The sequence below is a fragment of the Solea solea genome, chromosome 18, assembly GCF_958295425.1.
Source record: "Solea solea chromosome 18, fSolSol10.1, whole genome shotgun sequence".
Lineage (NCBI taxonomy): Eukaryota > Metazoa > Chordata > Actinopteri > Pleuronectiformes > Soleidae > Solea > Solea solea.
In genome coordinates this window covers 18,185,805-18,202,563 of record NC_081151.1, presented here as the reverse complement: position 1 = coordinate 18,202,563, position 16,759 = coordinate 18,185,805, and the positions used below count along the sequence as shown (strand labels likewise).

The window sequence follows — 16,759 nt, the reverse complement described above, 5'->3', positions numbered from 1 at the left end:
AAAAACAAACAAAAAGTTTCAGTCACTTAAAAGTTGGATTGTATGTTATAAGGGCACACAATTTTAAAGATATCTTCATTTACACTTAAATCTTTCTTATTTAAATTAAAATATGTATCACTAACACTATGTTGAATTTTAACATGACTTTATCTGTAGCTGAAAATATTAAGAAAAGGAGGCATTTTAACAATAACAAACTATGTATATATATAGTTCCTATGAAATTTAAACTACAACCTCATAATCAGAAAACATTAATATCATATAACAGTTTACAAACATCGGGCAGATCATTTATGTAAATTCAGTAACACTTTAGATTAGGGAACACATTCACTTTTAACTAGGTGCTCACTAACATGCATAAATAGCACACTAGCCCTTTATTAATAATTATTAAGCACGTATTAACACCTTATTCAACCTCTATTACGACATGAATTAAGATTTTCCCTGATTAAGGTGTTAATACGTGCTTAATAATTACTGATAAAGGTCTGGTATGCTACTTATATGCACGTTAGTAAGCAACTAGTTAATGGTGAATATGTGTTCCCTAATCTAAAGTGTTACCGTAAATTCAAACCAACAAAAGGCCCTAAAATTGAGCCCTGTGGTACACCAAATTCTATGATGGACGTTCTAATGTCATTAATATTATATGATATTATCCAGTCTGACTTTCACTTCATCGTGACGGTTGGTTTTATGTGTAGAAAAACAACAACATTTAGGTGACTATAATACAGTTTTACAGGATATTAAGGGCTAACTCCCCGTTTTCACTTTTTAAATCACACGAGTATTAGTGCCAGTTTTGTGATTAAATTAAGTGGGTACTATTTAGGTAATACACTGCACTGATGAATGACTCACTACCACCATGTCTTGGAGCAATTTAGCTGAAGCACACTTGAGATTAAGCACAAACAAACATCTATTCATTGTCTTAATAAGGCTTTTTGTCTAGCCACATTACTCACTTTCATCTTAAACCTGTCACTCTAATGGACCTCATGTCCATCCACGCACTCTCACACCACTCCCGCCCTTCCCAAGGGAGGGAATAAAGAGTTCACGGCCCCCGTGTAACCTCATTTGCAGAGCACCACTCGTACCTCGTGTCCTCTCGTCGATGATGTCCTTGACCTTGGGTTTCTCTACTGTGCTTTTGCGAGGCTTTTTGGCTGGAGGGGGCGTGTAGGCTGCCGCTTCTGGCTCCACCCACATCTCAGGGTAAACCTCTTTGTATGGGTTGCGCTCCTCTGGGGTAAACAGAATATCAGTCAGTTAATATTATAGGCAACATTATTAATGACGTATTTAAAAACATGTTAGTAGTTTTTTTGAGCTTGTAGAGGAATCAGCGCAATATCAGCTTCCCCTTACCCTCTGGTGGCTCTAAGGCCTTTGGTCCAGTGGGCTGAAATCCTGTCATGGCCCAGTCAATCATCTGCTTGTTGAGCATTTCCACTGATTTGGAGGTTTCTGTCTCATCACTGTCAGGACAGGCCATGAAGACTTTGCCTGCCCGGCTGCTGGCCACCTAAGAAAACAGCAGGTTTATTTATGTGAGACACAAAAACCATCTGCTGATTCAGTGCGATCAGTGTGTTGGCTCCATCACAGAGGTATCGCCGAAAGAGTATCACGATTACACTTTTACTGATTTGCTAGGCAGACGGTTGTCAGGATTATTAATTTCTTTAATATAAAACTATAATGCGTAGCTTTTAAATATAAACTAATTTAAATGTCTGTAAATTAGGGCACGTCTCTCTCTGTATGTCGCAGTATAGCGGTGTTTAGATCTTTTGACACCTGGCACACCGAGAGTGATTTGTTTTATGTAAAGCAAGAAATATGACTGAAAAACACAAATAAGCGCCCATGAAGAGTTTCAGAAGTGAATTCTAGTGAATTGTTTCCCCCCCATTTCTTTAAATATGTCTTTAAACAACTCTACAATGCTATTAAACAAATGTGCGTAGCCAATCATTTCATAAAACCCTAAACATAATTCAAACTGAAAACAATATTTTGAATCACACTGCTCTCACACTCACCTGTAACACTTCATAGATGGCTTTTTTATACATGGGCTGCTTGTTGTAAGTAGGCTGGTGAAAGGCGATGTTAAAGGAACTTAAAGGCATGAGTTTCTCTACACAGACCTGCAAACATGAACACAAAATGTAATCAATATTCACTGCTGTGGGACATTTAAATATAGGAGTTCTGCGAGATATAGGGAGTGAGATTTATGACTTTTGTGGAAAACAGCAATCGCTTAAACCTATAAAACAATAAAGGGTATTATAAAATTGTGGGTGTCACTGTAAACAGAGAGAAAAAAAAAAATCACCTCATATTAATGTTAATGCTGGCTCTTAACACTCACCACTGAGAATTTTCCATCTCCAAACCACATGACCCATCGAGTTCCCTCCGCCGCTCTGCTCCGTCCCGTCATATACCATGACACGATGCGGCCTGGCCACCACGAGAAGCCTCGCAGCTTCCCCCAAACCAGGTCTCCGATGCCAAAACCACGACTGTCCTGCAGCCAAAATAAAAGACAAGTCATTCACTCTGCATTAACCACCGGACAAAGTTGTGAAAACACACAGGCTGCCTTGTGTTTTAAGGTTTTCGAGATAATGAAAGGCTTACAAATCTTGCATAAACATTTAAAAACATGATACATCTCACACACCCACACACTCACATGCGTACTTATAAATAAGTCCAGAAAGTAGCAGTGATTTCCATTATCCATTTATTATTCTATTTGGCTTAGAAAATATCAGAAAAAAGTGAAAATTGATTATCACAATTTCAGCAAAGGGGAAATTTAATCTTCAAATTGCTTCAAAAACCCAATATTTATCTAGTATAAGCAGCATTTGCTCAATATTAAGAAGTTACAAGGAGTTTAATGTTTTTGACAAATTGTTTCTGCTCTAACCTACAGTTAATATAAACAAAAAACAATAAAAACTCCCAAATTGTTCGACATAACTTGCCGTTTCCTCTTTAAACTTCCCATTATAAACACAACGTACTCATCAGAGTCTGTTTATTGATTCTGGAGATTACAGCTAAAGGTTTTATAAGTAGTTATGTAAAGCCTGGGCAAATTCACCGCACTCACAGCAATAAATTGTTTCAACGAGGGGGAAATGAATCAGCAAGACACCTGTTTTTCATGCAGCTGCATTACATCAAATGTACAGTAATGTACAGCAGATGTCCTCTGTATCACATTATGGCCATTACCACAGACTCTGAGGTGCATATTTGGCAAACGTCTACGCAAACTCTGACTGAAAGCTGCATCACACCACAGGTGAATGATTTCCCCAAATCACAAATGGCTATTTGACTCAACTCCAAGGATTAACCCCGATTTTAAGCGTAATCTCTTTTCTAGTGGACATTTCCGTTGTATCACCCTGAGTCTACAACCAGACGTCAGTGTACAAGTACAAAAATCACTATTACATAATAATTGATATTATCGCATCAACTGATCAAAAATGTAATATATATATATATATATATATATATGTGTGAGGTGGGTTAAAATATGTATCATTAACAGTATCATTTTTAACATACTACTCTCTGTAGAAAAAGCGACATTTTAACAACAACAACCTATGTTTATATAAAGTTCCTATAAAATTTAAACACCATTATAATCAGAAAACCTTAATATCACAGTATGACACAGTTTAAAAAAAATTGGGCAGATCATATGTAAATTCAAACCAACGTAGGCCCTAGAATTGACCCCTGTGGTACACCAAATTCTATGATGGACTTTCTAATATCATCATTATTATCATTATAATAAGAGAAACTCCAGTCTGGCTTTCACTTCATTGTGACGGGAAGTAGTACATTATAGAATATTAAGTGCACTTTAAATACTTAATAATGACAAATTTACTTTAAAAAAAACAAAAAAAAAAAAAAAAAACATATTCCAGTGTTATGGAGAGGGATCATCCACTAGTTTCACTAAATCCTCTAAAATGTAATGCATTCCTCTGGGCTCACGCATCATCGTGCTGACAGACAGACAGACAGACAGACAGACAGACACACGGGTAAAAACATAACGTCATTGAACGATGTTGAATTTAAACCTACCTCGTACTCAGACTCGGTGTCTGCAGACTTGGGGCACGTCTTGTCTCCACCTATGATGGCGACAGGCTCAGGAGTCGTGGCCACAGTTGGGGAAGCTGGGTCAGTCGGCTGCTGCTGCTGCTGCTGCTGAGGCAACTGCTGATGTTGTTGTTGTTGCTGTGGCAGTGACAGCTGAGATTGCTGTTGATACTGAGGCTGAGACTGAGTGTGTGTCTGAGGCGACGGTGGTGGCAGTGGCGGTGGTGGATGATGCTGCTTCGGCTGCTGCTGCTGCTGCTGCTTTGAAGGCTGCGGGTGCTTTATTATTGAGACCTCTTCTTTCTCGGCCTCCATTTCATTCTCCTCAAGATCCTTCATTGCGCTCATCGCTGACATCAGTTTGGCCTTTTTCTCTGCCTGAAACACAGACGGGGCTTTTACAATGACGTGTGCAATCTCTGACACTGAGCCATGATGTTACTTTTCAGAATATCAAAACAGCGGTGAAAACAGATCAGGAAATATGTCAGAGAAGAAAGAAAGAAAGCATCAGTGCAATCTTTAACTCCCATTACAGTGTTTGATACCCTGTGCTGTGGACACAACTTTATGTCCATCACAGGGCCACATAAAGACACACTCAAACCCTACAGTCCAGTCCAGTTAGCCTAATCCCCAAATCTGCACTGTGGGATGAAATCGGAGAACCCGGAGAAAACACACGCGCGCACACAGGGAGAACATGCTAACTAGCATGCTAACTTGTAAAGGTAAACCACTGCAAACCACTACACCATGTGGCTCTAAAACTTTGTTCTAAGGGATTTGGAATTTATAGTGTAAGGCAATCACTCTTTAACGGGTAAATTACATGATAAATTACACTGCTAAATGACATGTAATAATGCATAAATCACATACACCATCAAGAAGTGGCACTAAAGTGGCAAAAGCTTCCTCATTGGTCAGTATGGAAATATTGATCACATTCTGCATGAATGGTCCTGCAGCTGATCCTCTCAGTCTTTTTGTATTCCAGTGCGTACCACATTACAGCTGGAAAATCAAAGTAAAAGAAGCACTCAAACGTCTCCTTCCCTGTTTTCACTCAGAGAACAGAAAGGATGCGGGACACTAACAGATGCACAGCTTCATACTGAAGAGTCCTGGCATTTTACTGACTGCAGAGAAGCATTTAGAGCATTAAAAAGCATATTATTTATGGCGATTTTCAAAATTCAACCCCGAGACAGCAGCAGATCTGCAAAGACATCATAAAAAAAATGAAATGTTCCACATTATATCCTTAAGCCTGAATTAAAAATATGTGCTATGTATACATATGCATAGAATTGCAGTTTGGTGACCCAAGTGCCATGCTCACTTCCTGCCACGTTTCTGGCCATTCACTACTGTCAGTGAAATCGTAGTGAGCTGAACACCACGAGGTGCACCACGACTCTGCTGCATACGTGCAGGATCTTGACAGTGGGAGCCTGAGCACTTTTTGTAAACACGCCTTTATCGTGCCCATCCATCAGCAGCGGTGTATACAGTAACTCTATAGTGTCCATAGCTGCAAGGGGGGAGTTCACTGGGTTTGTGGTACCTGACACTGAACTGCTAGGTCGATCAGAGAGGACGAGACACAGCCGGGACTTAAGCCTCTCACAGTAAATCCCCAACAGCTGCACTCATTCTGATCTCTTTCTGCCAAACACACAACATTAGGACTTGCATGCTTACTTTCTTCTTCCTCTCTCATTCTCTTTTTCCCCTTTATACACACACACACACACACACACACACACGTAGCAGCAGCCCCATATGTAAACACGTGTTAGTCATAGTATAGGCTCCACGTGAGAGCAGCGCTGCCCAGCTGTGCTTACTTTCTCAGGTTCTCAGGTCTCTCACACACACTGTAAATGCACAGAACGACGGCGGCGAAGAAGAGGAGAAAAGGGGGCAAGTAGGAGAGAGACTGAGAGACAGTATAGCACAAATCCTCCTTCTTCTCTCCCAGAGTGACTAGTAAACAATAGCGCCTTTACAGGGAGGAGGTGCCTCGACGGCATGGGGTGGGGTATCTGTGCAGAAGAGTAGAAACATGTGCCGTTCAATCAAGAGGCTCTGCTGTGGTTTATAAATATCTGTACTGTAGTGCTGGATGGATGGTTCAAAGCCAGTGGCCATATGTGTTGGGCCTCTTGGCTCCAGCGCAAGCACACTGGAGTTAGTGTTCGACAGCCTGCTTGGATGTGTGGTTCCAGATGGTAAACTGCAAAAACTAACAAATGTCATTTACACTACTAAATGTGTTATGCGTATGGGGAGATCCGATTTGAAGTTATATTGCTGAGCAGGGGGGGTTGCAGTCTCAGTAAATGAGGTGATAAGAGTAAACTGCAAAGCAAGATTTTATACATTTAGTCCAGCGCCAGTTATCAAAATGTATACGGAACACAATAAGGCAGCCGAGCCATTGCTACTGCGTTTTTTTTCAGCGTGTTTTGGGTCAGCCTCGGTCTCCAGGGTTCCTGCTTCACGGAGCCAATAAGAAAGTGACGCTGAAAATGCCAGTGGGGGGAGGAGAGAAAAGTACAGTGGCTATAGGGAACCAGATATTTGTGTCTGGACGTCTTCCCAGTTGTAAATGCCCCCTTTTGGGGGCCTCACAGTGTGTGTGCAGCTCTACCAGCAAGACAGGCCCTCCGAGTCTAAAGGGGGAAAGTAGAAAAAAGGAGGTAGCAGAGACACAATGCGGTCTTTATCATTTACGCACGCCTGCCTGTCACTGACAGCACAGAAATACCACCACTTATATCTGCTGTCACGCTGTGCTGAAGACAAATACCAAAAATGACAGCAGACAAACTGTGGATGTATGAGCACCGGGAGGAAATTGTGCTTAAACAACCTCACAACTAACTTTTTCCTCTTGGAACAAATACGTATGTATGAAGGTAATGGAAAAAAAAACTTGAGTTACTGTACTTATAGTAATCACAGAATGTTTTTTTTAAAGGGTAAAGTGAAAACAGAAGCTCTGAAGCTCTGTAGAGACATGTTGGGTGCACAATAAGAGCTAACTTAGAGACGATGCAGCATGATACCCCGAGGGCTCAGGGGGTGAGAGATATAGGTCTCAGGGGAGTGCAAATGATACTTTAATATCCAATCTGGGCTGCACTTGTTAACAAAAAGGTCGCCTTTACTGCACACTTTCAGTTATTTATAATACAACAAGTGTCTATTATAAAGTTGTTAACTTTACAAGGGACATTTCATAGTCTCAAAGGGCCAAAGAATCAAAAGTCCAGTTGTTGTGCATAAGGTGTAAATGTGTGGACAAAGAAAGGGCAAGAAGCCTCAGACAAACTCGAGCACGAGAGAGCAAAGACGTTTAAGTAGCAGGAAAAGGTGCTACTCATTGTGCCATCACACGTGAAAAAAAAACACCCTTCAACGAACGTCACTTCCTCACGCGATGTGACAGCGAGCCTTTTGATGCAACACAAAAGAGTTTGACCTTTGAATGTGGCAGTTTCTCGTGTGCAACAGGCAAGAGAGAGACACAGCGGGGGCTGCTTTCTGTGCCTGTCTGGTGGATTATGCAGTGAAATAAGTCTTCAGTGCAAAGGGAGACGACGGACACACAGCAGAAATGTCCCAAGAGTCGCGACAGGTGTGGTTAACTCGAGATCCACCGGATCAAGGAAAGACTGAAAACGCACAAGTGGCAGGTTCTGTGGTGCAGCGATGTGGCCCTCTGAATTCATTAGCCCCGATTTTAACACAGATCCCTACAAAGGCAGTGCATTTCATGAGTGGCCTTGGGGGGTCACAGCAAAAGAGGCCATCTGGTTCTCATTGTGTTGCATCCTTTTTAGAGATAATTAGGAATATTACAAAGTCAACGATGAATACATAAACAGAATTCCCCATAAATCCACAAGTGGGCTTGTTAAGAAATGCCCCCCCCCCCCCCCGAGGAGGTGGCGGGGCTCACTGCACAGAACGACTCTTTTCAAGTTATCAAGTTACTGTTCTTACAGTAAATTTATGTGCCGAGTCAAAAAGAACAAAGTGCACGGTGCTTGCAAGGAAAGGGCTTTGAGGCCTGCATGGCCACTTCACCTTTTTCCCGGTTCAATGTTATGCAAGGTAGAATCTGCACTGAAAAAACAACGTCTTTAAGAGGCACATGTACTTGATCTATAAAGAAAAGAATGGTTCTTTGACATTTCTAGGCACTGTTATGAAACAGGAAATAGTTTCAGCACACATTCACCCCAAGGGAAAACTTTTTTTTCATGCAAAGTAACTTTTTCCCAAACACGGCTAAAGCCTGTTCACTCTTCCTTTTTTTTTTTTTTTTTTTTTTTTTTTTAAAGAGATGGTTTCCCTTTAAGCCGTGCGGAGCAGATGGTTCACAACAACTCTCGTGGAAATACCTGAAGTCAGCATATTCCCCTTGCTTAAGCTGGCTAATAAGACATGCACACTATCCCCCCTGTGTTATCAAACAAACAATGCAGTGCACATACCCATACACGCCAGCGCGCAACCCTCATAATCCAGTGTTTGGCTTGAGTTTTTTTTCACCCCCACACTCGGGGCAGAAGAGATCGCTTAAAAAAAAGAAAGCATGAACATTTCTTTGTCTAGGAATTCAGGGTCAGGTGATTGCCGACAGGAATCCTGGTTGGCTAGAGAGGACTTGCAAAATGTTGGCAGTGAGCCAAGAGGCTGTCTTGCAAGCAGGGCTGGAAATTTGCTGCAAACCTCATTTTCACCCTCATATCCATAGCACAGAGTCCATTTCCATAGTTGGGGGAGGGGTCGGGAGAAGAATAGGGGAGGAAACAAGCGAGGGAGAGACGGAGAAGTCCACTGTAACATTTAAAAGAAAAAAGAGAGAGCGCGAGAGAGAGAGAGGTCCTGGAGAAAGTGCAAGACGGCAGTAACCCTTTTCAGCCACCGTGTCCTCTTCCTGTTGCAGGAGCGCGCAACAGCAACATGTTCTGTGGCAGGAGTACAAGCAGAAGCCAAATAAGGTGATGCCTCACGTTACTCCTCAGGAAATGAGCTTTGATGCCAAAACAAAGTCTTTCTGCTAATGAGATCAAGGTTGCAAATCCCCTTAAAACTCAGCTTATTAAGAGGAGAATGTAAACTGCCACATATTTTTTTACGACATCTCCACGTGTGGAAATCCGGCGTGCCCCGCTAATTTGGCAATATTTCCTCCTTGGAGACATTTATATGACTGATCCCCCAGCTCTCGCCTGATGAGAGCAGAAAAAAATGGAAGAGCCCATGTTTATAGTACAGGGGACTCCTCATTATGCAAGAGATGAAGGTGCACTAAAGCTCATGCTGCTTTACACACCTAATGAGTAGTAAGTAATGAGTAATCTGGAGGGCAGGGTTGCTTTATTCCACATTAGAAATCAGAATGTTTGATTTAAAAAAAACATTCTGGAACTTTTAATCACAACACATGGTCTTCTATTACATTTTCCAGACGTCCAAATGTGATTTAATTTGAGATTTAAGGTTTCCTACTGTCTTTGAGATTCACTTCACTTAAACTTTGATGAAACTCCATCTGAGGATCATATGAGACACCTGAAAAGCTCAAAGTAAAACTCAAAGTAATGATCATGGTGACCAGACTCCCATTTGAAAAGTATGTTTACGGTCTCAATTTTTTAAGCTACAGTGGCCATATATTATTTTAAACTATATGCACAAGAAAAGCGTCATTAGAACTACATTTTACAATGTAACAGCAGAGACGTGCAATTACCCTGGGTCAAAAAGACACAGAGAACCTAGAACAATTTGAGAGTTTCAAGTACAAATTCCTGTTTCATTGCTTTATGACACATGGCTGTTGTCATGACATTGTTTCCTGAGCATTTAGGTTTAGTAGGGATGAGCTGATAGGATATTCAGTATCATTATTGGTCTGATATTGGTCAAAATCACTGGCTCAGATATCAGCAAAAGAAAAACGCAACCTTCAATGAGTTTTTCCTTCAAACTCATGGATCTGCAACTCAAACTGTAATGCAAAACTGGTTGTGAAATTTTAAAACTCCAAGCATTAGTATGTAGCAAAAGTAATGGTTCTATACCACTGCAGGGTAAGAGGGAAATTACCAGGGGGTGCCCCTAGTAACACAAAGGTTATGTCATATGCCATATTACCACAGGGCTCCCACTTAAATTCTAACTGTGGACTCATGTCATACTTCATTTTCGCTCTCACTCGCTCACTCCCCCTACTTCCTGTCTCGCCACACTGTCAAATATCAAATAAAGGCAAAAACTGAACCTCAGAAGCTTAAGCCATGTTTGACATCAAAACCTCTCAGAATTATGCAAACCTTAATTTACGGCAACAGTTTTATCCAGGAAACATGAATCACGTCAAGGCGATAAGACACATGTGTTCACCACAGCTGCGTGTGATTTCTCCTCTGCTAATACAATAGACAAGAAACAAAGCCAGGAAACACATGAGCCAACTGAGTCAACGGCCCTGGATACTCCACTGAAATAAATGGTACCTCCATGAGATATCAAATGACCCATCAAATACACTTGGCCGTAAATACACCACAAGCGCCAATCTTTCGACCCTGGCAGGTTAAGTCCACAGCTGTCACTCACTCTGCGGTCTCTGGTGGCTGGACAGTGCTGCGGTACTCACCTCCATCTTCCACTTGGCCAGCCACTCCTCTCTGGTCCGCTTGCTAATGTAATAAGGGTCACCAGCCTGGAAGGTTATTCTGGGCATGGGCCTCTGACGAAGGCTGATCTCCCAACCAACTCCCCTTCGCGGCCTGCCTCGACCTCCCTGTTTCAGGTGTTACAAAAAAAAAAAAAGTTAGCTACTTAATTTTGATCCTTCCTTTATGAATTTCACTCATAAGGGACCATCCAGATTTGTGGGAAATCTGTGCATCCAATTTGTCGCTGGAGCCTGTGCGACAACTTGAAGTGATGCGATTGTCTAATTTCTTAAAAATAAGATGACTCTGATGTTTGTGCAATTAGCCTTGTGATTGGTCAGGCAGCATGAAGTGATGCCACGGTGGCAACAGTCTCAAGGTCAGCAGCACCAAGTGATACGACGAGCCCCCCAAGTGTATTTGATATTTCAATTCTATACACCATTAGGTACCATTTCTTTCAAAGGCAAGAGAACCAAGCAGTCTTTCTGGACTCTACCAAGTGCAGAAACAGTTAACTTTTCACCACACATTTGTGAAAAAGCCTGCGAAAACAGGAAATATACTTGAAGTGTAATGTATAGTATGCAGGATTTGACCGTTATATCTTTTAAATACACAATTTAAGTTGTAAAAAGAGAGGTGAGAGTGTAGAGGGAGCATATGTGTGTGTGTGTGTGTTGCCCTCAGTCAAACAGACACACAGTATACATCATGAGAAGACAGAGAGAAAAACATAGGGGCAGCCATGTATCCCACCCTCCTGTGTTATTGGCTGTGGGCTGTACACCCACTGCCCAAAGGTTGCAGTCCAGAAACTTTCTGGACACAGAGAGATAAGAAGGAAATAAGAAAAAAGCAGTCAGAGGGCAGGGTCTCTGCTGATAAACATGGCGCTGCACACCTCTACAGGGTCGTCAATAAAGTTTGTTTAGTTAATAATTGATAGGGATAATTTTTATGAACCTATAAATGAACCAACTTCGAGAAAAATCCTGCATAGTATGCATTAAGAAAACAGTCATAACATATAAAATTTAAGGGAAAAAACACTTCATTCAATAGAAAACAAGCAGCTGATTGGGTTAGCTTAGCATAAAGACTGCAAACAGAGGGAAACAGCTAACAGTGAAAGCAACACAATCCACCTACTAGCAACACCAAAGCTTACAAAATAAAACATTATCTCATATTTATACCATCTTCTTTTTAGAGGATAATATGTAATTATCAAAGCAAACTTGATTCTAAAAACGTGGGAGACCACAGACAACAAAGCAATAACTGAATTTCAATGTTTTAATCCTGACAGACTGGACAATTGGATTTCCCCTTGTTCCTTGTCTTTGTATTAAGCTAGGCTTACAAACAAACAAACTAACTCCACATTATCATTTACAGACACATGTGAGAATGGAAAAAAATATAAAAATCTTCTCATAAAATGTATAAAAAGAAAGCAAATTGCAATGCTTCCTAAATGTACCAGAGTATTGAAAAAATGAAACCAAGCTAGCTGTTTGTAGCCTGAGCTAAAATAAGCTAATATAAACTATGCTAAAACTAAGGTAAGGAAATATAGCTACAGTCATACAAGACAAACACACATGTCCTACAATATTAAGACACAAGTAGGACATTACTATAACATCACAGGGCGGACTCTTTGTCCCATTAAAGAGTTTATGGTTTTGCTCAATCTGCACCGTGACCATCTATCATGGTGGCAAAGCAGAGGATTCACAGTCTGTGACAGGAAAGATGCTTTGTCACCAGAAAGGCAGCTGGAAAGTGTGGAAGTCACTTCCAGAGTTAAATTTAGAGTGAGAGGAAGAAAAAAAAAAAAAAAGAAGACACCAACAGAGCAGAAATCTTACCTCCGTCTTGACCGCATCACCTCCGTCCTCGTCCTTGTGCTCCACATCTAGAGAGAAGACAGCAACACAATGGACGGCCTGAATCATTTACAGGAGAGTGGAAATCGGTCACATGGCTTACTCCAGTGTCTATACTGTATGATAAACATGAGTGGCTTCTCATTCATCACATCTATTACCCCAGAGTGTTAAAGTCTGCCCTCATAGCATTACATTAAGTCTGATCAAATCAAGTTAATAAATCAGCAGGCACTGGAAAGCTCCTTTCTCATTAGGTTTTGAGCTTGATGGGTGTATAGAGGAGACAATGTTTACTTTGGAAAAAGACAAACTTCTGATCATGAGATACACAAAGACTATTGCTATTAGCACGACCCACAAGGCAGCAACATACGCCTTCATTTTTGTGACACTGGGACCAGTTTATAATCTCCAAAGCCTCAACTGCATCAAGACATGGACCTCAGCTTGCTGCTGCTGGGTTATGTAGAAGTGGACAGTCTAGAAACATGTATTTTTATGTTATTTTAAATAAGAAACTGTGTTAGAGCCTTGGTCACAACTCAAATGTATCTAATGTATGTGCTAAACTGCTGGGTTGTAAATTAATTATCTTACCCAAGTACAGATTTAGGTATTTCTGTCTTGATTGATTGATTGATTGATTTCTGTGAATTGTGGAGTTTTTGACTAGACAACAATTATTGTGACAGAAAGAATTGCACTTTGCAATAATACTGGGATAATGTCCAATGACTGTAACAATATATGTAGGAGCCATGTCTCATTTTTATTTGTGTTTCCCCCAACCTCTAGGGGGGTTGTATGTTATTTCTTATATTCTGTGCTCGGTTTTAAGTTTCTTTTTGATTTGTTTAATGGAAATAGAAATATAAGCGAACACTGGAAGAAAATAAATCGCTGATATCATTTCAGACAAGGGACGAATCTGGTCATGATTTATACCCGAGTGCAGGTAAAAACAATACTTTGATTTGATTTGTATACATAAACTTTCAGATGATGTGCATAGATATGAACGCATGGACATCCCACACAATCAACTAACTGTGAGTGTTTTCAGAAACTTGTGGCTTAAAACGATCACATGCTTGATCAGCAGATTAAAACTCTTGATGAGCATGCAAAGACATTTTGAGCACTTTACAATCGGAACAAGTGCTGAGAATCATGTGATACTACTGAAAGCAGGGATTTTAATGTTAGTGTCTGTAGAAACTTATGAATTCTAAGATATTTCTTTTGCGATACGCTTCTGTTTCATAAAGTTTTTATGAAAGACCTGTAATTAATGGACCATTTGCAAAAAAACATACTTAACTAGTTTAAAATAAAGATTTCATTAAATTATAATTTAACTGTTGTTTTTAGCTCCAAGGATGATTTAACAATAGATCTGTGTGATTCAAATTCTTTCAGCATACGTCCTCTCCTGAAATAGGTAACACAGAAAAGAAAACAGCCGCCGTGTCACCACCGCCAGGGTAAAGATCATCGAAATAGCACAGGAAACTTTTGAGAAACATGCGCTCAAAACCGCAGTCCTATAAAAATGTCTTAAACACAATAAAAGCTGCAGTTGGGATTTCCCATTAACTTAGCCATGATTTAAGATGTGGGGGTCTGTAACAACAAGGGCATGTTATTCATTCTTCAGCAGCTTTGTTTGCTTGAGTTCAACGAAGCAGTGCGGGGTTAGCCAGGGAGCATGGATACTACCCAACCGAAACATGATTCATCAAAACGTCAGGCGGCAGCGGAGAAACAGATAAGGACGCCAATGTCAGCTTCCTCCCAGGAGCTCGAATCAACGCCTCGGGCATTCCTTTCGAACCGAGGAAGTTGAAAGAAAGGTGTTTATCAAAGTGGCCAGACGAGGTGATACGAGTGTACGCGCATCATCCAATCAGCTGTGGCCTGAATTAGCACGATAGCACAGCCCGAGTAAACACGACTACCAGCTTAGTTCGAAGCCCGAAACACTATCAAAACACTTGAGAGGCTTAGGACAACTTTTGATTGCGCGTTTCCTGCACAGCCAACATTGGCCCGTCAGTGAAGTGTCCTCCAGACCTGTCCAAATAATAGTGGGCTCTCTCAGCAGCCTCTTGAAGTTGGTTTCAACTCCCTCCCTCTCTACTTTTCCATCCCTCTCTCCTGGTCTCATCGCCCTCATCGAGAATAAGTGACCATGCAACAAATCGGTGAGGCGGAGCCGACCGCCAAGGTCACTGGGTTTGTGATGGGAGCTGGCTAATGTTGCCCACAGAGAGTATACCTCTCCAGTTTGAGCAAGGTCCAGTTCTCCTATTGCGAGAGTTTAGTTCCACTGCAGCCGGAGCTAAAAATCCTTCCTGTGCCCTCCAGATGGATGAGAGCGACCATTTTTAGCAGACGATCGATCCGGCGCACTGCCCTACACCACAGTCGCTCCTCTCTAATATGAGCTAAAAGTATCAACACTCTCTTTATTCACAACATGTTTTGCAACACTATTCATTCCCTCCTATTTGTACATCCCAGTTCCAGTAGGATTTGCTATTTCGGGAACTTAAAAAGGGAAAGTAAATCTACCACACGACTGCTTTCCAACAGTCAATAGTGTAAGAATTAGTGACATCTAGTGGTGAGAGTGCAGACTTTAAGAAGTAGATGACTCCTCTACTCACCCCCTCTCTTTTCCAAACATGTCAGGGAACTACGGTGGCCTTCACATACCAGAAAGTATGTTACGTAAAAGTGCAGTGGTTCCCAACCTTTTTTTTCTTAAAGCCCCCCTTGCTTGTGTCCAAGTTAGACATCATAATGTCTAACTTGCGTTATTATTTAGTAGTGGGATATATACTGGAGTAGCCTAGTAGTCTGCAAATATAGAAAGAACAATTCGAAAACATTTCGACAATATTTATTGTCACTTTTATACAATTATAGATATAATAGATATGTAACACTGAACATATGTATTATTTTCTTCTCTCTTAAAGGGAAAGAAGGGCTGCATATAAAAATAAATTGATGGAATTAAATGTAATAATAATCTTAATAATCATAATTACTTAAGTTTTGAGAAATAAAATAAAGTATAGCAGCAGCTGGAGTTTTTTTTTTGACATTTTTTTTTCGTTTTAACAGTCTAATTTTAAACAGATTGCTCATATTGGGCTCTGAGAGTGCTTATTTTCTGTGACCTAAAATCAGATTTGAGTGGGTGTGTTTGGTCAAAAACTGTAATGGGGAAGTTTTCCATAAAAAAAGATCTGACACTTGTTCTAATTGTAACTAAAAATGTGTCAAAGGTGGTGTTCTACTGCTGCAATCCCCCCCCCCCCCCGTTGTGGGCCTAATAAAGGATTATCTTATTTTAGCTGAAAAGAAACCAATCCAACAAAAATAGAAAAGCACCAGAGGGTGAGATACCGTTTGGCTTTCCTGGATTCAACTCCAAAAACTCTTTGTCCCACGCAATTTCTGCAACGAATCAGCAGGGTTATTTTCTCTGACTTGGAAAAGCCCCCCCAAAGACTTTATGCATGTTTTCACTGGCTGAGTAATTACTAACTATTAGTTGAGGAATGCTCCTTTAACAGGCTTTGTAACTGTTTCTAAAACTTAAAGATCATACAGTCACATCTGTCTTTAATTCTCCGTTCATTAAAATCCAAGCAATCTGTGCAAAATCTGAGTATTAATGGTCCAATGTGTATATATGTAGTGATATAGAGTTTGTCATGTTCTCATAGACTGTAGCTCAGAAAGTGGGACGGAAATAGCAGGGGGCGACTCTGCTATTTAAAAATAACTCCGTTTGAATGTCGATGAGAAAATTAGCTTCTAATGCTCACTTGATCTGTAACGTCAGTACACATTTTCCTGAGGAGTTAATGGCCCAGATCACTACTTTCTTACTCTTCTGCAATAGAACATGATGTCGATTTTGTAGATTATAATCCCATTTCAGAGAAAGGAAAAGATGAT

At 40.7% G+C, this 16,759-nt stretch overlaps 1 protein-coding gene across 5 annotated transcripts in view; it reads right to left on the bottom strand.

The window, feature by feature from the left end:
* LOC131444301 (DNA (cytosine-5)-methyltransferase 3A-like) overlaps nucleotides 1–16,759 on the bottom strand; it is a 56,465-nt gene that overhangs the window by 16,416 nt on the left and 23,290 nt on the right. For 3 of the 5 annotated variants that reach the window (XM_058614492.1, XM_058614493.1, XM_058614496.1), the window contains 7 exons: nucleotides 12,764–12,810; nucleotides 10,865–11,011; nucleotides 4,162–4,557; nucleotides 2,405–2,563; nucleotides 2,070–2,177; nucleotides 1,393–1,549; nucleotides 1,122–1,268 (listed from right to left, as the gene is read on the bottom strand). In XM_058614492.1, coding sequence (XP_058470475.1) covers nucleotides 1,122–1,268; nucleotides 1,393–1,549; nucleotides 2,070–2,177; nucleotides 2,405–2,563; nucleotides 4,162–4,557; nucleotides 10,865–11,011; nucleotides 12,764–12,810 — 1,161 coding nt within the window. The remainder of the gene's footprint in view (nucleotides 1–1,121; nucleotides 1,269–1,392; nucleotides 1,550–2,069; nucleotides 2,178–2,404; nucleotides 2,564–4,161; nucleotides 4,558–10,864; nucleotides 11,012–12,763; nucleotides 12,811–16,759) is intronic. The other 2 variants (XM_058614494.1, XM_058614495.1) reach the window with 1 other exon arrangement.